Raw genomic sequence first — 23,823 nt, 5'->3', positions numbered from 1 at the left:
TTATTTCTATTTAGATTCCACGAAAAATACATCTGTTGATATAATCTGTAATTATTTTATTTCATACTGTAATATTATGTATTTAATACACATATTACATATACAAATTTTGCAGTAGAAAGACCATTGATTATATCATTTTCCAGGTTCCTCTTACATAGGAAGTTGCAAAATTAAATTACTGTTTTACTGCTTAGTACTTTATTAACATTGTACTATTGATATTTCTGTGGTCTCAAAGCTATTGACATCAAAATGATTTAAAAATTTTGTCAATAAAACAGTTAAATTCTTAAATTTGGAGGATTTTTTTTTTTTTATCCTCACTCAATTAGTTCAATTTTTTCAAAATTTAATGCATAAATACATTTTAAATATAAGTAATTCAATAATAAAGCCCCGACTTTTTCATTGAAAAATTGTTCAAGAATTAGCTTATATACGATTTTACCTTCTAGTCTGGAAGGTTAGCATTGCGATCATTGTTCAAAAGCTTAAAAGATGAACGGTTACTTCAGTTTTCATATGCAATCTAATTTAAATAAAGTTCTTATTTAAGGTTTGTTATCTATGATACATTCTTAAAATTTCAATATTCAAAATACAACAAATATAATTCAAAGAAAGAAACAGAAGATAAACTGTTTGGTTCCATGTGCAATCTGAATCTATATTTTATATTCATACTAATTTTACTAGTCATTTATACTTTTCAAAATATAATTTGCTGTTTAATTATAGAGACCCACTAAAATAGAGATGTTTGATAGTGTGTTCTAATAATTAGATTTCAATTAGACACATGTTTACCACAAAGATATTTAGATCTAAATAAGTAAAATTCCCAAAAAACTGTCACTCAAACATTGCTAAAGATTACAAAATAATTATTGTTTTAATTTAATTATGGAAATGTTAAGATATATTTTAATAAAAAATTTCTTAATTTTAAAAGATAATGCATTAATAAACTTTATATATATATATCAGTATCATTTAATTCATACAGAATTGATAATTAGGTAATGAACAATCATTTTTATTATAATACTCTTATTGTAATATGATATAACTACCTGAAATTATTTGACATATATTATTTTAAGTCTATTCATTAATTGTACATTCAATTTGGTGATTTTAATATAAAATAATAAGTTAGTGAATTGATTTAAATTGTCTTTGATATTAAAAAATACATTCTTGCTGTAGAAAATATTTAAATATTTTTCTCTTATGTGAATGCATTAGAACAATCTTATCTTATGAATTGATTTTAGGATTATCTCTACAAAAATATATAATTTATATCTCTCTCTGCATGCCATATCGGAAATCCTGACGTCGGCGAGCACCTTGCGCAGGTTAATAAGTGGTTAGTAAGGCACCAAGGTGTATCCTGGGGGGAAGTTCCCCGTTGCCTTCTCTGGTGCGCATAATTTATATACAAATTCTATGTTTATTTAATTTAGAATTTCACATATAAATTTAGTTGCTGTTTTTAAGTTCACCTTCTCAAATGATATATATTTTATATTACATTTTCTGTTATTAAATTAAATGAAAAATTATTATTTACTAAACATTTTAATAAAAGAATGAAACAGATGAAATGTTTTATTTGATTCAAGGAAAAAATAAAATCAAGAAACTTGATATTTTCTATCTTCATTATCTTCATTTAGTGCTATTATAATAATAATAATATGAATGGTTATTTCGTAGATAATATGGATGTTAATGCTTCAGTTCCTTTCATTTTACTTTTAGTTCCAAATACATCATTCATGCATAAGTTTAAATAATTGGAATGCATGTAGTTTGTTCTTTCTTTGTAAAGCCTGAGTGAATTTTGTGAATTAACCAAAACACATTTGCTGTATGTAATATTCATTGTTGGAATGGAGTAAAGATTATTTGTGTTATGGAATGAATACTTATATCATTACTATATGATATTCAAAGAGTAGATTGCAATTCATATTACCTAAATTTTATTTCATGTTGTTATAATTAAAACAAATAACAGTAAATCCATTGGGATAAATTTGTATAAATATTGTGGGGACGAGCCAAAGACAATGAGTAAGAAAAATTTATCATTGTCAGTTTTGAGTGGGTATACAAAATAAGATGTGCATGTTGTGTACATTTCTATTTTTAATTTTTGAAGTGTGGTATAAAATAAAAATATGTTGGGAGGGAGAAAATTTGCTAGTACAAAAATGTTGAGAAAGATATATCCCCTCTGTTCCATATTGACACCTCTGATTAAAACAAATATCTAATTGCTGAATTTATTGGGATATTTTACGACTAATATTCTATCTATCTATATTCGGTTTATGGCATCTGACGTCGCCTTCCGATCTTCAGGAACCCTCTCCCGGAAGTCGGAAGTTATGCAGTTAATGCAGTTAACTGCAATCTAACCACATAAGCGAAATTATGTAGTTAATTAATTTATGTGGTTAAATTGTTAGGTAACTATTGCAGTAAAGGCATTTTGTTGCTCTGATAGATCTGGGTTTAAGTCTAAGTCAATGATCCCAGATTTTTTTATGAGTAGCCTATGTTGGGTCCTGTTCTTCATCTAGCCATCCCCATTGTGGACTTGGTGAATGCATGATGGATAAGATTAAAAAGACTGTCTTAGTGCTCTTAGGGAGAAAAGTGTATTTAAAAAGTAGATAGGCAGTTAGACAATCATCTTGTATCATTATCAATAAGAAGAAATTAAATACAAATAAATTAAATAATTTAGAATAATTTGGCAGGAAAGATTGACCTAGAGCAGGAGTTGAGCCATCATCTGTGTAGGTGCATTATCAGCTACATTATCCAGACCTTTTATTTGATCTCTATTTCCAGAACTATATTAATTAAAGCCATATAAACCATACAGGTTAAATTAAATATCAAACCCAGTTTTTTTATAAACACCTAATAAAACATTCAATGCCTTCTATTGCTGAGAATACTTTATTTAATTAAACACAAACGTTTTCAGCCTAATGTAATAGGCCATCCTTAGGTGAACTGGCATTCGAACATATTTCAAAATAGTAATAAATGGAACGTTTGATCATTATATATTCAGATTTAAAATGAAAAAGTAGATAAATCAACAAAATAAAATATACTAAATACACTAAAGCCACAACAATATAAATAAAATAAAGTAAATACATAAAAAGGCATCACAATATAAGGGCAGATACGGACTAAAAATTTTTATATTTTAATTTTTCTTTTATGTAGAACTTCCATGCCAAAGCTAATCCATCCGCATCCCTTGCACTAATACAGTCATCTCTTAATTTACTTTTTATAGATTTCAATCTTTTCTTGTTACAAAGCTAATGATGGGGACTGCATGGTCTCTAGGATAGTTGCTTCACTAGAGTCCTCCGCTTGTGTCATACTTGACAAAACTGTGTTGCAGTGACCATTTGTGTTCCTTAAGTGTAATAGCTAAATTCCTTCTTGTGACTCCAATATAGTCCTCCTTAATTCCTAACTGTTGATTTTCAAACGGAATTCTATACACGCCCGCTTTTTCTTCTTTCTTACGTATGTCTTTGTCATTTCCGAGAATATACTATACAAATTAGGAGCTCTTTTGTAAACTATTTTGGAGTGTTTTTTGTCCGCTACTTGCTTCACGATGTCCTTGATATTTTTATTATAAGCGAACTTGGCGATTTTTAACTGATTTGTTTGGGTTCTTAACCTTTTGCCTCCTTCATATCTTTTAATTAGCCCTTCTACTGTACATTTTTTATATTCCAAGTTTGAAGCTATTTCTTTGATTCTATTAATCTCCTTCATCCTGTCTAGTACATTAGAGCAATATGAATATGCTCTTTTAATGAGTGCACAAAAGCTGACGGTTTGTATCCATACGGGTCATTCAAGTTAGCTGGAATGTAAAGAGGACTGTGTGTTGGTTTTATGTAAATACCCATTGTTATACAATCTCCTTTCAATTATATGTCTATATCCAGAAAATATATTCATTCGTGACTCTTTTGCTCTAGTTTAAGTTTTAATCCATTATTGTTGGTGGTGTTGATTGCTTGTACGAACTCTCATATTCTCTTGCCGTTTTTTCCAAATAATGCACACGTCGTCTGCATATCTTTTGTAAAATACAATATCCTTTCTGAATCCATTAATAATGTTTCTCCAAGTTGCGTAGAACTAGCTCACATAACAATTCTGACATCGGGCGTCCCGTAGGTACTTCTTTTTTTTTTTGTGTATGCTTGTTTATCAAAACTGAAGGCTGACTCATAGCACGAGTTGATGTTTATATATATTGCTTTATATACTTTCACTTACAGACTTACGAACATTATATTTATTGGAAGTTTAAATTGATAGGTTATTATTATTTTTTATGGATATATATATCTTACTTGATTTATGTAGAAAAAAGAGTGTAAAATATATTTACTGTAAAAACCAATAATGGTGAATGTGGCTGTTTGTCTGTGAGTTTAATTTAATATTTTATGGTTTTTTTTTTTGTGTTGTTAAGCAATGATCCAGTATGTTTGTCCAAGAGCATAAAAATTTTTAAGATGATGAAATCAAGTTAAAATGTTGGAAGAAGAAAAATAAAATAGTTTATAAAAGATTAGAAAGATTAGGAAATGGTTATAGAAAGTGTTTATATTCAAATTTCATTTAAAAATTGACAGATTTTTATTTAGCAATCGGCCAATTCAAGAAATAAAATTTTGAAAAACTATGCTTAAAAATTGTTCGGTTGTAGTTTAATTATTATTAATAAAGAAATAATAATTAATAAATTACAATTTGCAAATGAAATTCTGTTTGGTTTCTTTCTAGAAATTGAATAGTTAATTAAATGATGATTGTTCTGCACATTGCAAAAACACAGTTTTAATGACAGCAATATTTTAATGAAAAATAATCATAAAAATACATTTAAAAAATACTTTTGTAGACTTATTTAGGCTTTGTCAATTTTAAATTGAAGAAAATTAACATAATTTTAAAGAATGACTTATTAATTTTTATATTTCGGTTCCTTTTTTCGAACCGAAATATTAATTTTATAAACACAAATACCCAAAACCAGTAAATTTTATTGGTAAATTACTTTATAAGATTGCAATATGTTTTTCAAAATATTGATTTATAGTAATTAACTTTAATTATTTTCTTTACATAGGGGGAAAAAGGCTGTGATCTTACAATTGATTTTTTTAAATTTATCAATTATTTATAATTCAAAATATATATATAATTTTATAATAAAATTTATATCAGTTTTATATACATATCATTATTTTATATTTTCAGGCTATGTTTCTACAAATTCAAGTAATTCTTTGGTTCAAGGAAAAACTGAAATTACATTTATTAAAATGTCTGACGTAAGTTAATTGTTTTTTGGACAGGAAAAATAATTGTCGTCGTCATTTTTTAAAATTCAAATGAAATACACCATAATCATTGATCGAATTCACTGTAAAATAAACTAATTTAGAGTGCGGAAGTACACATTTTATATAACAATGTACACTTTTATTCGTATCATATCATTTGAGCATATGCTATTTTATTAAATTAAATTATTAATGAGAGACAGTCCTTACCGAAAATTCAAAGTTTGTTCGTTAAACGTAACACTTGTATTTAAAGATGTTCTAAATATAAAGTCGTGAACAACAAATTAGAACCTCCAAGATGGTGTATGCTAAACTACATTCCGTGGAAGTTTTTTGAGCTTCCATGAAGGGATGCAAGAGATTCCGCAACACGAAAAGCAACAAATTGATTGACAAAAGCAATCTAAATTGAATGTTTCATTTTAAATTCGTGCCATATCAAATGTAAACTAACATTAAAAAATGAAGGTACCCATTTACACATTTCGTATGTGTTTAAGGATAATTTTTACAGCTGTTAATTCTGTTAACTATTCCAAAATAACAATTTTTTTTAAATTATACAAATTTAAAAGTTTCATATTTTAAATAAATAACTGATGATCAAGAAAAACATCCATATATTCAATTTATCTTCAAAGGATTATCACAAAAAGTTATTTTATATGTTCATAGATAATTTAAGAATGAAAAAGACATAAGAAATAATTAATTTTCTCTTAACTTTTCGTTTATAAAAGGACCAACAAAGTATGACACTTCCGTTAGAATCGAAATCCGAAGAAGACAAACCCGAAGTATCCAAGTTATTTTCTCTTTTACAAATACTAACGGCAGTATTTGGTTCGTTTGCTCACGGAGGCAACGACGTTAGGTATAAAACAAATATAATTAAATTATGATAAAAAATTTGAAATATATTTATATATATTTTGAATTTTTTTCTTAGCATATTAAAATATGTTAAAAATTTTCAATTTCTTTTACAGTAATGCAGTGGGGCCACTTGTAGCCATCTGGATGATTTACGCTGAAGGAGAAGTTCATCAGAAATCCTCAACACCAATTCTTATTTTACTATATGGTGGTGTAGGTATTAGTATTGGACTTTGGGTGTGGGGAAGAAGAGTAATTAAAACTTTAGGAGAAGATTTAACTAAAATTACACCTTCTAGGTAATTTTATTTCTATATATATATATTTTTTTTTAGTTATTTTTGTATTAAAATTAGATAATTTAAGCTGAAGAGTGAACAATTCTTTATTGTCATTTTCAGACGGGGACACAAATGTTTCTGCAACTGATAAATTAAGATAAATTTAAATTTATACATAAACAAAATGATAAAATAAATAAATTAAACTCAAAATATAGGTTAAACAGTTTGTAAACTTAAAGAAAAAAATTGTTTTAAAGAGTGAAAATACTCATTATTGCCTTACCCTCCTTATTTAGTTTCTTATTATATATTTTGTCAATGTGGACATTAATTATTAATCGGACAATCCTGCTGATGAGGGGCACGATAGCCCGAAAAACACAGATGTGAATAGATGTGTGTGTACAGGTAGCTTAATAGAGAAAGTCTGTTTTCTTTAAGAACTTTTTCCTCAATTCTTGCATAAAAGCTTAACACCAGTATAATTGTCCTATTAATAATTAATGTCCACGTTGACAAAATATATAATAAGAAAGTGAAAATACTCATTTTTTACCCCTATTTTGGTTTGCCATTTTTATTTTAGCATTATTTATGCATGAATTTTAAATTTATCTTTATAATCATATTTTCAAATAACTATTTTGCATTTGTCAGAAAACAGCAAGGAAAAAAACTGTCATTTTTGTTTTTAAATAATATAAATGCAAAAGGCAAATATGAAAATAATGTTTATGAAATTTTTAACTAAACTTCCAGTTTCATTGCATTTTTCTTCTTGATTACACGATCTTATACATTCTACATTCCTTTTTATAGAATACTTTAAAAACCCTATAAAGATTAACAATTTTCTCATTGAAATTGATAGCATTTTTTATTAGATGCGGATATAACTCAATAAAATAAAATAATAATGCATTTATCTATTTTGCAGTGGCTTTACCATTGAAATCGGAGCAGCGACAACAGTACTTATAGCATCGAAAATTGGGTTGCCCGTTAGTTCGACACATTGTAAAGTGGGCTCCATCGTGTTTGTCGGATGGATTCGTTCGAAACAAGGAGTAGATTGGCGCTTATTCGGCAACATAATTCTCGCTTGGGTGCTAACGTTACCGGTGACGTGTGGATTGTCCGCTGCCGTAATGGCTATCCTTTATGCAGTTGCTTGCTGATATCTGTGATCTATTTTGAATATGTAAAATATTAGTATAAACATTTTATCAAGTATATATATATATATATAAATAAATAATTTCTGTATATGAAACTTCATAGGCTTATATGTGAGAGATGCAGAAGATATTTCCATCGAGTACGATTCACGTATAATGCATATCATCTCCGAAAAATGCTATTTGTATTTTTTTTAATATAATCTCAAGTTAAAGCAGGATCTGAAGCAAAATAAGTTTTAGAAAATATTATTTATTGATTTTTGTTATTGCAAGAAGAGTCAAATGAAAATTTTTTATAGTTTCATCATAGTAATATTTTTAATATGATCTTAATCATGTATCATATTAATTTAAACTATACATGGATATAGATCTCATTTTTTATCGTTAAAATTGATAATGAAAATCTTAAAGTTCCTGATTAATCATAAATATGAAAAAATAGAAGTTATTTTGGCATAATATAAATATCTTGAATAGATTCAGGTCGAAGAATCTCATCTTTTGTTGGGAAGATGCGATCACTCGTCAATCATTCATAGCAGCAAAAAGTTTATTAACATTAAACTAATGTTTTTGGTCATATTTAATGACCTCCTTCAGGTTTGTTATCCAAAAGTTAACGGAGAATAGAACAAACAAACAATGCTGGAATGCCAAACACAAAATAGTTTTGTTCTATTTTTCAATTAGCTTCTGTAAAGTGTTCGATTTTTGGGTAGAAAACCTAAAGAGGGACGTTAAATATGACCAAAAATGTTAGCTTAATGTTAATTAAACACTTATGCTGCTATACAAGGTTACACGTAGTCGGTCGAGTAGTTATTTTACGAATTAAAGAAGGTACAAGTTCCGAAAGGGGGAGTGGAAAGTAAAAAAGAAAAAGATGTACTTAAAATTAGTAATTATGTTAGTTTATTAGTAATTTGAAGTTGTATTAGATATCGTTGCCATTTATTCTTAATTGTCAAAATTTTGTTTAACGTAGTTCTATGCCTAATACAGCAAACTGAACTATTTACAATAACTACATTTATATCTAGTTTAATTTTTAATCGCCGGAACTTAAAAAAACGATTAAAGATTTGATTTATCAAGTTTATTTATGGCATTAAAAAGTCATATATGATTTTTAAAGTAACTAATATTTATTTTATAATTGTTATTTTTAATCATATATTTTTTTAGTCCCATTTCATTTTATAAATTCATTTGACTCATTCTTGATACGTTACTTAAATATTGAAATTTTATCCATGCTTAAAACAGTACAAGAATTTGTTTTAACATTCAAAAACACAAAAAAGTTTGGTAAATTGTTATTACACATTTCTTTATTTAATAATAATAATAATTTTTTAATGAAAATAACATTGTAATAATTATTGCAAATAATTCAGTGCCTTCAAGCTAATGCTATGTTAACAGAAAATTTTTTTTTTCATCAAATTATTTAAAATAAACTCAAATATAGAATAACGAAATGTGTAAAACAAGAACTATTTTTTAAGAATATTCAGAAAAATTCTTGTCTAAGTTTTGAGGATATTCAAAATAAAATATTTGTATTCATTTTTTGTATGTCTTGTGTTTTTTTTTTAATATCATATGGCTTCGAATTCAAGATTAACCTTCCTTAAAATAGGATTTCCGGGGAAAAAAATTAATAAATAAATATAGTTTAAAAATATAGAAAAATAGAACTTTAATAATATAATTTAAAATAACATGTAACAAACAGAAAATATAAAACAGGAAATGCTATAAAATTATCATTAAGTACAGACTTTTGGAAGTGATAAAGAATTGCTGGAAATTGAGAAGCGCCTCAAATTTAAGGAGAATCCCTGTCTTGATTCAGAAAAATGAGAATAAATTGTTTAAATTTACAGTATTAAATATAAATTAAAACAAATTTTTTTATATAAAGGACAGAAAGTTAGTGTTCATTTTAAAAAATAGCCACTAAACTAATATTTGCTTTATTTTCTCTTCTATATGTACATATTAATTTAAATTTTTTTTCAATTTATGATTGCCGGTTAGTTAGTTCTTATACTTAAATATTTATGTAATATAACAGTATTAAGAGATGAATCTTGAGAATGATGTAATTAATTTTAAAGATTGTAATACTGTAAAATGTGTGTCATTTTAAACATATACATAATAAATTCTTTTATACAGTAGATCCCCCCCCTATAACACGGAACTTATCTAAGGTGTTATAGGGGGTTCTACTGTACATAAATTAGCAACATTTGAATTTGGCATATAATAGGAATTAAAGCACTTTTATGACATTATTTGAAGTCGAAAAATGTCCAGTGATATAGATTTTGAGGCTTGTGGAGAAAGGATCCCACCGATCTAAGAATGATGAATAAATTACCATTTTATTTGTCTCTATTTGATGCTGATACTATGCTTTGTTTACAGAATTGTGTAGGAAGACTAAGCAGGAAAGCATTTTATTTTTATCCTTGTTTCTTGTGGAGCAGTACTAAATAAATAAATGGGGCCTCTATAACTAGAACACAGCATATTCTTTAAAAATATATATACATAGAAGAATATTAAAAATCTTCTCCAATCATAAAGTTGTTTTTAAAATATATAATACCATCTGCCATTTTTAATTGAAACAGCATTTAAAAATTTTCATTACTAATAACGAGGTAAAGAGTGTATTTTGCTTATAGAATAACAGGCCAAGATGGTCTCCCGATATGGAAGTTCTCTCGGTAAAGAAAGATTACGTCAAAGTAAAATTTCTTGTGATAAATGATGGAAAATCTTCTCGAAGGATAGAGCCATACATTTGTGACGTACAGTAGTAGGCCACGGAGCCTGCAGATAATTTTCTCAGAGAGGGAAAGGTGGAGACGACTGACTACACCAATAAATTTTTTAATTGAATTTTTGAGGGTTGCCGTACGTCCGTATTTAGTACGGACATTCCGTGCTTTAAAGGCTCTGTCCGTACGGTACTTACGGTAAATTCGATAGTACTTCTTCTTGACTAAGCGGTGAAATAGTTTCCATATATTTAAAATTGCATTCTGTGTCCCAAAAGAAAGTGTAAATTAAAACTTTATATTATATTCCTACGTTTACTTGATTGAAAAATATGAATAAATCCCATTTTATTGTGTGTCGCCGTCCGAGTACAGTACTTTTAATGCTGATCTGTCCGTATTTTGCTTTTGACTTTTCCATATAAAAATGTACTTCCGCGTTGTAACTTCTACACCTATGTATTGTTAAGTCTGACGTCAAGACACGTGATAAGCGCACGTTTCTTTTCTCGTACCCTTAGTTCCGTTTCAGACTCGCTTCAAACAAAATGCTGGTGAGGATTTTCTTAACGTTTCTTCTTTTCGTCCATTGTTCTTCCGGATATCCGTCTACTAAAGCCTACAAAGATTGCATAAGGTATGTATATATTTATACAATGTCTACAAATTTTCGGCAAGAATTCGAAACTTTTTCACTTATTTTCTTTACAGGAATTGTGTTCAATGCGAGATAACTTATCACAAATACTTCGACGAGACGAGATGTGCGGATGATTGTGTCCAGAACAAAGGTATACCGATTCCAGATTGCACTTTATCCAATTCCATTAAGCAGTATCTCATCAAACCTTAAAAAAAAAAATTCAAAATGTCGAACAATGGTAGAAAAAAAATCTGTATTGCCATTTATTTCTGTGAATAAAATATATAAATACATATCTTAAACCATTTCTTTACTGTTTTGTGAATTTTAAACACTAAAAAGTGTCGAAATTTAATTATTATTTACAATTATAAGTAATGTTTTTAGTGTTAACTAATGTAAGAAAAAAATAAATCTAAATATCGATCCAATTAATTGCGCTAATTTCTTTTTATTGTCGTAATGTATGTAATTAATTATTAAATAAGCGCTCTTTAAATTAATATGAAAAGGTTAATCCTTAAAATTCAATTAAATTAATCCTAAAAACCTTTCTTATTGTTATTCAATATAAAGAATGACAAGAAAAATGACACATACATCACATATGTATATATACTAAAGACATTCATACATATACATATATATTACACATACATGTACACAATACTTTTGTGATTTAATTGTAAGTTTTTAAGGGTTTAAATTGCTATAATATTAAATTTATATATTATTAAAAGTTGAGGTATTAGAATTTAAGAAAATTCCATTGTATGAAGCTCAGCAAGAGGAAAACAACAGGGAGTTGTTAAGTAGTGAATGGCGATGTTAGATATTGCCACCCGCTTCTTGCCCGAGTTTGTTCACTTCCTTATAAAAATACGCCATTGTTTTATGTATAGAAAATATATATATAAAAGAATAGATCTATAAATAGGAATTCAGCCATTGTAAAAATTTATACAAGAATTAAATATTATGAATTTAATAGTGTATACATTAAGTAATAAGAAATGTACTTTAACATTACAGTTGAATAAAAATACGATTTAAAAGAATGGTTGGCAAAACAATCAACAGTTTGAACTATAAAACAAATTAGGTTTTATTATTATTTTTTTTAAATAACAATTTTAAATGTAAGACTCGAAATTTACGTTAATTATCTTGTTAAAATATATAAACAGGATTTTTTCTATTTAATTACATACTACAACATGAACAATGTATATAGAAAGGCAATTAATTTTAATCAGTATTAAAAATATTAGAACAGAACAGCTAGAAAAAAAAACAGGTTCATTCAGTAATTTTTCGGTAGTAGAGTAGTAAATGTTACTTCCAGGACAGCCAAATTGGGAGATTTAAAACTGTCTTTTTTTAATCAAAAAATACCTAATTTTAAAACAATTGTTAACTACAAACACCCAAAAATCAGCAAAAATTAAATAAAAAAAATCTCAGAATTTTCCCAACTCTCAATCATGGGCGTAGCCAGGAAGGGGCATGGGTGGGCACTCCCCACGCAGTTAAGCGGTGTACATCGGAGAAAAGGCCAACAGGCTAAAATCTCCATATAAACTGGAACGAAGAAGAAACTAAAATTACGTGGCTCAACAGTAAGAAGTGATAATTCGATTAGTATTCGAACAATACTGTATCAAAGATCTAACAATATTTTGTGCGCGAGTAGATAGGTTGGACCATGTATTCTCAACGACGTAAAAGTTGGATAAAGGATCCAATTCACGACATATCCAACTGGTTGACAATTAATCCGGGTGTAAGAAACAAGAACCTAGACGAAACCATTATGGAGTATCTTCACCACCATCCCGATTTAGTGGAGCAATTCGTTTTAGAGAACTTAACGGTCAAAAAAGTGAAAAAATGAATAAGAACTAAAAGCGAGAAATATAACTCTGAAGCCAATCGATGCGATTTGCGTACCCCTTTGGATCTATCAGAGGACATGTTGGAACTCGTGAAGCTCGGGGAAACTAAAAGACTGTTGTTAAAGTTTTCTATAGTGCTTCAAGAGGCTGTACAAGCTGACGACGTACAGTACAAGTGGACTTGAATAAAGTGGAAATATCGGAACGCGAAGTGAATCCCAATGTTAAAATCGAAAAATACAAGAAAAAAAAGATCGTTAAGTTGCGTTTCTGCTCCAATTATCCGTATCACAACTGCACTATCCGTATTAAGAAGGCTCGGTAACAGTTTACCCTTCTCTCTGATTGATGAGGACGTGGCACTGTTCCTGTCCAATTGCTTAGCCACTTGTTTCTTTCTTTACGAATCTAAGTGCGAAGACATAAGAGACGAACTTTTAAGAGAGATATTTCCTCAGATAAGAGCTTTGCTGGTGGACGTCGACATGACAAGAAACGTTGCCACCGAGATATTATCCAAAACTTGCCACCTCCTATCGGCGGACAGGATTCACCTCTTCGTCTTCGACGACAAGATAGACGAATTAATTGCCGAATATTTCGATTCTGGCATCGGATTCTTTAATTCAGATCTCAGATGCTCCCTAAACGAGGGATGCTGTAGCCTTACTGCCAATATTTACATTTAATTTACATTTAATTGAAAAGAAAGGGGGTGCCTCCAGGTTTCACTCATAGGTACGACCTGGAGGTTGGGAGGGAAAAGTTGGTGAAATGGGAGTGAGGGAGATAAAGGATAGGGGATGAAAATGGGGCAAAGTGGGATAGAAAGGTAAGAGTACATGGCGCCTGCCTCGCAATTACAGAAAGCATAACAATACATAACACACATTAGAGAATTGACCGAAATACATTGATGCGCGCCAGAAAACGGCCAGTACATAAAATGTATACATATAAAGATACAACAAAAACATGCCTAAGAAACAAGATATGTACTGTACGTTTTATGTCTGCGCGTTACGGGAATTCTGTAGCATATTATTATCGGGAGAATTGTGTGTTAAAGCTACATTGTCGGGCTCCGTACGTTCCTGTGTGTTTCCCTGGATCTATTGTAGGCCTATGTTCCAAAGAAAATTAAAGGGTCATCTTGTTAATTTGGATAGTTGTCTTTGTCTAGTCCCTACTGAGATAAATGGATTCCCCCTTCTAAACGTCTGCTCTATCAAGCACGTTTGTTAACAATTTGTCCCATCGAAGAAATCACTAAAGTTCTTTGTGTCGACTCGTTCGTACTTTATATAATCTCACAGTATTACTAGTAATAATAGTAATCGATATTCATGTATTATTCCTACGCATTATACATAATTAACAATTGTCTGTATAAACTGTGTTCCAGTCAGGCTTACATCTATGGTCCCAAGAGTAATTTGAATACAGTAGAACTCCTATTATCTGAGGTAATGTGGACCGATGCTACCTCGATACTAAAAAAGTATCCCATTGTCATCTAAGGTCACCATCTTTGAAAACCGTTTCATTGGTCAACATGACGACTGGAGGAGGGAGAAGGTAATGAGAAGATGCATTTCTTTTTTAATGCTTCTCACAATCGGTATGCTTCATAAATGCTGTAATTTCATTGTATTTAACACTAAATGAGGTTTGGCAATTAATGCAATGAGCCGAAGGAATATCATCATGATGATATTCGTTGAGTTAACCAAGTTTTGAATTGATTCACTTCAGCTAGGTTTTCCTAAATGCACATAGCTTATACTTATTCAAGGAAAAGAATAATCAAATAAATTCCTAGACTGATTCATCTTGAAAAAGCAACTTTTTAAACTAAAAACGGCAGTAAATTTAGCACGAACAATTATTTTTACTTGCTTGTTTGAATCGCGTAAAACGCATTCAAAAATTTAACGTATTACAGCATCATTTGTGAATTATAACAAAAGCTTTAATAGTTAGTTATAATGGAAAAGTTGTTTTGTCATTAAAAAATAAAGATTGAAACTAATTTAGCTTGAACAACACCTTAAATACTTTTTTGGCAATACTTTAATTTTTAAAGTGTTTGGATCCTTTTCACAGGTCTGCATCAGGTTTAACAAAAACATTTCAATTGTCTTCTTAAATAGTGCAAATCTTCTTGTTAAACCTGATGCAGACCTGTGAAAAGGGACCCAATGTCCCTTTTCACAGGTCTGCATCAATGTCCATAAATTTATACCCAATGTCCCCTAACCCATTTTCTCTTATGTGAGAAAGGCTTGGAAATATCCTTAGAAAAACTTTTCTATGAACCTGACACTTTGTGTCCCTACCGTGCATTGTTCTCAACATCTGAAAACCATTAAACACAATGTTTTTTCTTTCCCGTTTTAACGCAGGAAGGGGAAAGGTTGTCAGTGACCCCAACCTTTGCCTATGGTTACCGTTCAGTACTCTGCCTCCAGCACCCAGTCCTCCACTTACTTCTTTTTGCCCTCCTAGGTTAACTCACTGCCCACAGGAGGGGGTGCCACTTTGGAAACCATTGGTTTAAACAGAACTTTTCTGTTAATGGTACGCCAGCTAATATGGGTAAGATTCAAGCTCAGAATGAGAAATTTTACACAAACCCCAGAATTGTTGACCAGTCCCAGCTATTTGCCACAAAAGATCAGTTTTTAACGTGTATCAGTATACTGCCTATTCTACATGCTTCACATGTAGTTGTGCGCAGCGTCGTAACTAGTCTTTTATGCGCCCGGTCCGAGCTTCTGTAACTACGCCCCAAAACTATGATATAAAACTTGGTCTAGGTCATTTCTACGCCCCCAGGGTCTACGCCCTGTGCCTGGGCACAGCTGGCACCGCCCTAGTTACGGCACTGGTTGTGCGCTTCGATGCTTGCTATTGCTCACACCCGAGTGCCTCACACTCACACTTTTCGGGGGTGTGGGAGAGCCCCACACTCCCTAAAACTATATCAAATACTCCACAAATAGTCACAAGTGACTACTTGAAGCTGGCACAGTCACATAAGCTAAATAGTTAAAATGCAATAGTCTTAGCGGAGTGACGCGGAGGGGACGAAGTTCGAGAAGGTTAGGAGATAATGGGGTCCGTGTGTATCTCCAGTAGGGTCGGACCTAATGACTATTTTACTCGTTATTAGCATTTACAGTTTTATTTATTTATTTATTTATTGTAAAACTCATCTCTACCCTCAAAATTAAACTTTTTGCCATTCGATAATAATTAAAAATATAAAAAATTATTTTAAAAAAAATTAGCAACGACCGGAATAGTTACACAACTTGTTACTGGATTTTTTCACAAGCTGCTAGATTTAAAATATAGTAACGTTTTAAGTTCCTTTTTTTTTAAAGAAAGCGATGTTAATAATTCTTACCGGAAGGTATTTAATGAAATTTGTTTCAGACATTTGTGTTTTATGTGGACGAACTTTGCAAAGCCGCGACGAGCACGAGAGATAGGTTCGGCCAGAGAGAAATGGCAGAATTTCTAGAAGACACAAAAGTTCACGAATACGGACAGTTCAACTACATAGAATATGTCACTAAAGTGTCAGTGAAACGAATTCAAAAAAACATATAAATATAAATCTAGGGTCCAATATCACTACACACTGTTTAAATTGCCACCGTATTTGATTTCAAAACTATTATTGTCCTCTGTTGTTAATAATAAGAAGAGAACTTAAATTATTATACCTTTTTAGTCATTTTTAAGCCCGTGTATTACAATTTTGTTACGGTCCGAAATTAAAAAATTGAAATAACTTTTAAACTAGTAATCATTTTAATATAACAATTTACTAAAATGTATTAAATTATATTTAAAATCTGTAGATATAAGTAATTTTTATAGCTTTTTAACTTAAAATTAAAAAAAAAACAGGTGTGTTTATACATTTTGTTACAGACTAGAATTCGGTGTATATTTATAGTAACTACAGAAACTTCCTCTAAACTCCAGATTTTAAATGTCACCAGCCACGTGAATTTTTTGACAAAGCGTACTCAAAGATAAGGCAGAAAGCTACCTCTGCACCGTGCCTTCCTGCTCGGCATTGGAGTGTGTCTCTCTTAGTTGGATCCGGCGGCAACACTCTGACGAGAAATCCCATCGAGACACTGCAGCACAGATCATCAAGCCTCCCCACCACGACAAGGTGGAGACACGACGGGGAGGAGTACCCCCTGCCTTGTTTGCATACTCCAATCTGACAAAATTTAGAAAAAAAAAACGGTTAATGTACCCTTGGTGCCAAGATGGCGGCTCGTCTCTGATTCCAGCAAGGAAACAGTGGGACGCACGTTCTAACCTAGCCTAACCTATTCTAATATTACCATAATCATTAGCAACCAAATTATTAGAATAGGTTAGGTTAGGTTAGAACGTGCGTCCCACTGTTTCCTTGCTGGAATCAGAGACGAGCCGCCATCTTGGCACCAAGGGTTATATTAACCAAAAAAAAAGCCAAAAAAAAGTCCTGCACCGAAAGGACTTACGCCGGGGCAGAAAGGAAGTATCCCGGGGCACCACGAGGAGGTCAAGGCTCGGAGGATTTGGGTTTCCGCCCCCATTTAATTCGGAGAGACGCAAATTTCGTCTGTCCGCATTAAATGAAGTCAAACAAATAAAACGCCCAATTGTCATATTACATTCTTGTTATTTGTATTGTCGATTGTTTATTGTTTCGTCAATCGGTATATTGATATATTCACAGAAACTTTTGCAATTTATAAATCAAATTTTTCACAATTATATTAATGTATAATCAATGAATTAAAATTATTGCAGACAATTTGTAAATTCGTTCTAGCAACAACATTCTCCATTACAACTTTTTACTTATTCTGTTTTAAATTTACATAAATTCATAAGCATTCACTTTTTCTAAACATATTTCTTGTCGTTGTCTTAACGGTAACCACAAAGAGTTAATTATTTTACAGAGAAATCTTCGTTTTGTCATCTTGAAACACGTTGTTTTGCACGTGGAACGAACAAGGGAGGGTTTTCTCGTGCGAGTCTTACATTTTAATAAAATATATATCATTCTGAGAGAGTATTTTTACTTTCTCGGCTGTTACATATAGCAGCGAGAAAGTATGGCGATCGGTCAAAGAATGACCCTTCGAGATTTTTACATTTTTGGACTCGGGGACCTTGAAATTACGAGAAATGCGAAGAAATTCGGGTGAGGGGTTCCGCATGTATGGATGTTAGTGTGTGTGTTGCACGATTTTGTTCACCCTGTTTGAAGCCTAATAACTCTTGTGCTTTTTGTCGAAAATTTTAGGAATTTTGCAGGAAGAGTTCGTGTATTACGGGAATTGATTAAATTAAATTTTGGTGGTTAAAGTTACATTTGGCAGGACGCCAGTTGTAACTTTAAGCCCGTTAACAGAAAAGAACAATTTAAAACAAATTAAAACGTTGCCATTTTTATCAGATGACGCGACGAGATATGCAGGTGATAAGCACTTAGAAAGTGTAAATAACTGTCGAACGGATTCAATTCTAATAGTTAATCGATTAACTATTAATTAAACCCAAAATGTTTTTTTACAAATGATTTTACAAGTTTTTATTTCGCCCTTTCTAATTTGGAGCCCTCGTGATTCGAGCGCCTGGAGCATTTTTCTCCAACTGCCCCACGGTAGCTACGCCTCTGTGTTTGAATAAGCTTTACTAAATACGAAGATTAATCTATAAAGTCAAAACACAGTGACCATGTTTAATTAAGGCTAAAATCTGAAAGTAACGACAATGACACCTGGTTGATAGGAAAGCTAAGAACAAGGAAGAAAAATATTGTACTGTCAGTTTTTTATTAAATAAACCTGACGAAAGACACAAAACAAATTGAAAATTTCAGTATTTTAAAACCCATGGGCAAGCACGCAGGCTTACTTGAGCAAAAACTTTCAAATAACTGAGTTTGCAGTTAAAAGTTACGAAATTTTCTACGGAGGATTTCTCAAATTTTCGAACCGTGTTGTAGAAAAGCCGTGTTGTACGAGGGATACCTACCTATACTTTGTTTTACAATAATTTTTATTAAATTGGCTTATTTAGTTTTAAATAAAATTTAGTACAAAGCATATGTATACAATAAGATGTAATTTTAAGTGTAATCTTAATGAATTAAATAAACTTTTTTCTACATTTATTGAGCTTATGTTAAAGAAATGTATTCGTGTTTTCAATCAAAAATTAATAACGCCGGAGACCGAGGCGGTAAAGGCATCTGCGTGCTGATTTAGGAATTCTAGTTAACTGAGAAATTTTAATGTACAGGTTGATCGGATATATCGAAGCCTTGTCTCATTATCTGAGTTAGTTCGTTGAACCAATAATGAAAATGAAAAAAAGATTCCCATAGAATCCGCATGGCGGAAATAATAAGGTGACATTTAATATGCCGATTGGATGAAATTATTACATATGATTAGAAGTTATACCGCTAATTATATTTATTTTTTTTAAAAATAATATAGATATTATGCAATTTAAAAATATGATGTATTGCTGCTCATGCCTGGGTCAGCAACCTCAGAAATTTTTCAGGGGAGGTCTGTACTCGATATATTGAATGCATCCTTCATTACCCCAGCCAGTCTCGTAATGGGCCTGGATAAAAGATCTTGGCACCAACAGTACACAATTGCCTTTTGTATTGAAATACAAACTGGAATAAATCTCTTTACAGTTTCCTATCCATGAAACATTAAATTGGGTACAATAGAAATTAATACGATTGTCATCAGAATATAAGAAGTAAAACATGGACTGTTTGACGAGCGGAATAAAGGTGTAAAGCTGAATAGCAGTGACGTCATTGCGTTACGATGAAATGTGCCGGTATCCTTGAGCCCATGCAATTGCTAGAGAGCTCTTTCTTTTTTCTTTGTGTCAATAAATCGATTTGCCTTATTTGTTTCAATGAACCAGTGGCGTGCCGTGACATTTGATGACAGGGAAGCTGCGTTTCTGTAAGAAGCCGACTCCAGGGGCAATCAGTTAATTACGCGTCAGTGATGGTCTAGGGCAGGGATGGGCAACCTGCGGCCCGTGACACATAAAATGTGAATAAATATATCAATTTCCCAGCTTAAGGAAGTATGCAGCAAAAATTCAAACGTTATTTTTACAACTTTTTATGTGAATAGTTTTTCCCGCAATGAATTTAGTGAAAATTAAAACAAGAAACCGGCTAACAGACACATCGAAACTAATTTAAAACTAGCAGTGACGAATATTTAACCAAATATTTCCAATATATTACGTTCACATCAGGGCCGGATTATCGAATAGGCAAAGTAGGCAAATGTCTAGGGCCCGTAATTCGGAGGGGCCCGGCTTCAGTAGCCATTACCTAAAAAAAAAAAAGGTCAACAGCCATCCGTGCGTCAGAAGTAATCTCCGCCACGAGATCCCTCGCACAATCTAGAAATATTCCTAGGGCCGCCTCTCATAGTAATACTGATGTATGGTTATGATTCATTTTCTAAATTTAAACTTATACGTCGCGACATCGCATATTCGATGTAGCGTTCAAGTTGCTCGAGTGCGAAGTTATTACAATTCAATAGTGTTTTATAAAACAGTTAAAAAGGGTGACACTACGGTGTGACTTGGGGTGACACCACGATATCCGCACCGGGTGTCACCCATGCTAGCTACGCTAATGTCACATTATATAAGATTTGTTTAGAAGCAACTTATTTAAATGGGGCCCCAATTTAAATTTTGTCTAGGGCCCGCTAGAGGCTTAATCCGGCACTGGTTCACATCAGTTCCAAAAGCTAAATTAAGTATACCTATGCTGATTTATAATTATATATGAATAAATAATTCTGATTTACCAACATTTTTTTTTCTCTTTCTGTTGTATGCGGCCCCGCATCAGTTCAAAAGTCTTAAAATGCGGCTATTACATAGAAAAAGGTTGCCCGTCCCTGGTCTAGGTTCCATTCGTATTCATTTGTTCGATAAGCCAGTAAAAACTGTAGACTTCTCTAAATGTATTTTTAATATCACAATTACATTCTGAATCGCTTGCCACGATATAAGGGCTAAAATTAAAAATAAATTATGAAAACTTACTCGGTGAAATAAAATGCGCGGTGGATATATATATACCCGGTACAATATATTGTTTAATTGTATTAATATAGTTTAAAGAATATTATAATTAAATGTAGCTTTGTAAAGAAACGTACATAAAAATAACATAAAATATTCTTTACTTTTTAAATTTTAAAACAATCCACTTAATTAATAAATAAACACACCTGTTTTATATTCGCTGAGCTTATTGTTTTATTCCGAACGTTTTCAGCCTACTATAATAGGCCATCTTCAGGCTTTTCATTTTTTGTTCGAAATGGTAACATTCGAATTTATTTGAATTTGCATTTTAAGTTAACGGATTAACATACTCTCAAAACGCGTTGCAAACTAACCAAAAACTTAAAGTAAAAAATAAATAATAAAATACAATAAGTGAATAATAACGATGAATTTTACATCTAGATTAATTAATTGTGAATACTAATTCCTATACAATCCAGCCCATATTTTTATGGATTATCAAAGCGGGTGTATACAGTATACCATATGAGAACCAACAATTAGGAATTGATAAAGAATATATAGGAGTGACAAGAAGAAGCCTCAAAGTAAGAGTAAAGGAACATAAATATAGTGTGAGTAAGGGACTAAACAGTACCATTTTGGCGAGTATGGCGCAGGCGGATGGAGCGGTAGTCAAATGGAATGAGGCAAAGATAGTTAAAACAGGACATTCACCGTCCATCGCAATGGAAATGGAAAAAATAAAGATTTACAAAAGTAAAATGAGGAACAGATGCTTAAACTCGAAAGATGCAAATACATTACCATCGGCTTGGAAGTACAAAATTGAAAAGAGTATGGGATTTGATAATCCATAAAAATATGGGCTGGATTGTATAGGAATTAGTATTCACAATTAATTAATCTAGATGTAAAATTCATCGTTATTATTCACTTATTGTATTTTATTATTTATTTTTTACTTTAAGTTTTTGGTTAGTTTGCAACGCGTTTTGAGAGTATGTTAATCCGTTAACTTAAAATGCAAATTCAAATAAATTCGAATGTTACCATTTCGAACAAAAAATGAAAAGCCTGAAGATGGCCTATTATAGTAGGCTGAAAACGTTCGGAATAAAACAATAAGCTCAGCGAATATAAAACAGGTGTGTTTATTTATTAATTGATTTAAACAGCGCTGAGAAGGAGATAGTTAAATAGATAACAATCCACTTAGTCAAATAGCTCGATACGAGTGGCTAGTGATGGAATCAGAGACGGTCGGATAGGTGTGCAGTGCGTGCGTGCCAAATAAATTGTTATTTAACGTTTAAATGCGTAGTGGAGTGCGTCATTTCCGGCGCGTGGTCTCTCTACTTCCTCCTCCATCTAAAATCCGACCGTTCTCATTCGCCACCGCTGGCGCGAGACTTACGTACAGACTTAAAAGTCACAATTCAGTTAATACAACACAATCCTAAGGACTTTGGTGCCAATTTCTAATTCGATATGCAATAACAAGGATCAAATCGTAATAAAAGCGAGAATATTCTCATGCTCAAATGTTCTTTATTAATATTAGAATATTCGAATTACAAAGTTTTTGAGACGATCCAACAGAAATTAAAGAAGCGAAACCGGAAGATCGCCGATATTCGGTCCACCTCGGAGTCAAACTGCAAATATTTTAAATTAAAATTTTCATACTTATAAACGGAAGCAAATAGTAATTATCGTATAAATAATTAGAACTAAAGTGATTTTATTCTATAGTAAATGAATAAAATTCTGTTTTATTATATCGGTACCGACCTCCTTTGATTCTAGTCATGGAGTTTTCTTCAATTTTCTTTCTTTCATCACCAGGTAGACCATTGGCCATACTTTTCTCATTTCCCAAAGTATTCATAACCCTATTTGCAAGGCCTGCTATGTTTCTTCGTTTCAAGTTAAAAATTCATCACGTCCTTTGATTTTCATGTATCGACCTTCGCTACTTTCTAAGAAAATAATCACTGAAAAAAAAATATATTTTTCTTAATTGACTTTATTTACAAATAGGAACAGCGGCCAGCAAAGGAAACGTTTAAAAATAACGAATTCGCAGATTATTTTCTACGAATTCTTCTTACAAAAACGTTCTCGAAAAAGAGCCACTGCGTACAGATGTCCATTGCTGCAAAGTGGCCATTGATGCGGGTTCGACTATATTAAACTATTATAAAGTAAGTCAAAAGATATTTATAAACGTTACTTACCGATAACGACGAATGTAAACACCAACTTGTACATCTTCGCTTGTTAGTTCTGCTTCCGATTTTCCTGAAGGTTTTCACCCAAAGAATACTGAAAGCACGCAATTCGTACTGCTTTATGTAAGAAAAATATGCAATTTAGCCGCAATTTCATTGGTTGAATGACAGCTGCATGTGCATCAACGTCGACGATGTTGCACGAGCGAATGTTAAAACGTCCAATCGTGTGACTGCTTATTTAAATTTGCATATTTTGCTTCAGTAACTAACCGAATTCCATGCTGTAAATATGTCTACTGAAAAAATATTTCTATGCGTATTGATGAGAAACTAGAAGACTTTTACCGAAAAAATTCACA

The 23,823-nt window shown here is 31.4% G+C and overlaps 1 protein-coding gene and 1 long non-coding RNA gene across 11 annotated transcripts in view; one reads left to right on the top strand and one right to left on the bottom strand.

Annotated features, from left to right (window-relative positions):
• Nucleotides 1-8,649, top strand: part of LOC136988554 (sodium-dependent phosphate transporter 1-B-like) — a 31,816-nt gene extending 23,167 nt beyond the window's left edge. For all 10 annotated transcript variants that reach the window (XM_067286434.1, XM_067286439.1, XM_067286437.1 and 7 more), the window contains 4 exons: nucleotides 5,335-5,408; nucleotides 6,164-6,297; nucleotides 6,413-6,598; nucleotides 7,521-8,649. In XM_067286434.1, the coding sequence (XP_067142535.1) occupies nucleotides 5,335-5,408; nucleotides 6,164-6,297; nucleotides 6,413-6,598; nucleotides 7,521-7,761 (635 nt within the window). In that variant the 3' untranslated portion in view covers nucleotides 7,762-8,649. The remainder of the gene's footprint in view (nucleotides 1-5,334; nucleotides 5,409-6,163; nucleotides 6,298-6,412; nucleotides 6,599-7,520) is intronic.
• A 14,109-nt stretch (nucleotides 8,650-22,758) lies between these two features.
• On the bottom strand, nucleotides 22,759-23,107 carry LOC136988444 (uncharacterized). Its single transcript, XR_010882761.1, has 2 exons — nucleotides 23,022-23,107; nucleotides 22,759-22,885 (listed from the first exon to the last, which is right to left on the bottom strand). It is a non-coding gene; the product is annotated as an uncharacterized lncRNA (long non-coding RNA).
• Nucleotides 23,108-23,823: the final 716 nt, after the last annotated feature.

The sequence above is a fragment of the Centruroides vittatus genome, unplaced genomic scaffold (genome assembly GCF_030686945.1).
Source record: "Centruroides vittatus isolate TY-2023 unplaced genomic scaffold, ASM3068694v2 scaffold_3315, whole genome shotgun sequence".
Lineage (NCBI taxonomy): Eukaryota > Metazoa > Arthropoda > Arachnida > Scorpiones > Buthidae > Centruroides > Centruroides vittatus.
Note: the sequence above shows the minus strand (reverse complement) of the source record. Positions and strands in the feature narration are given on the sequence as shown.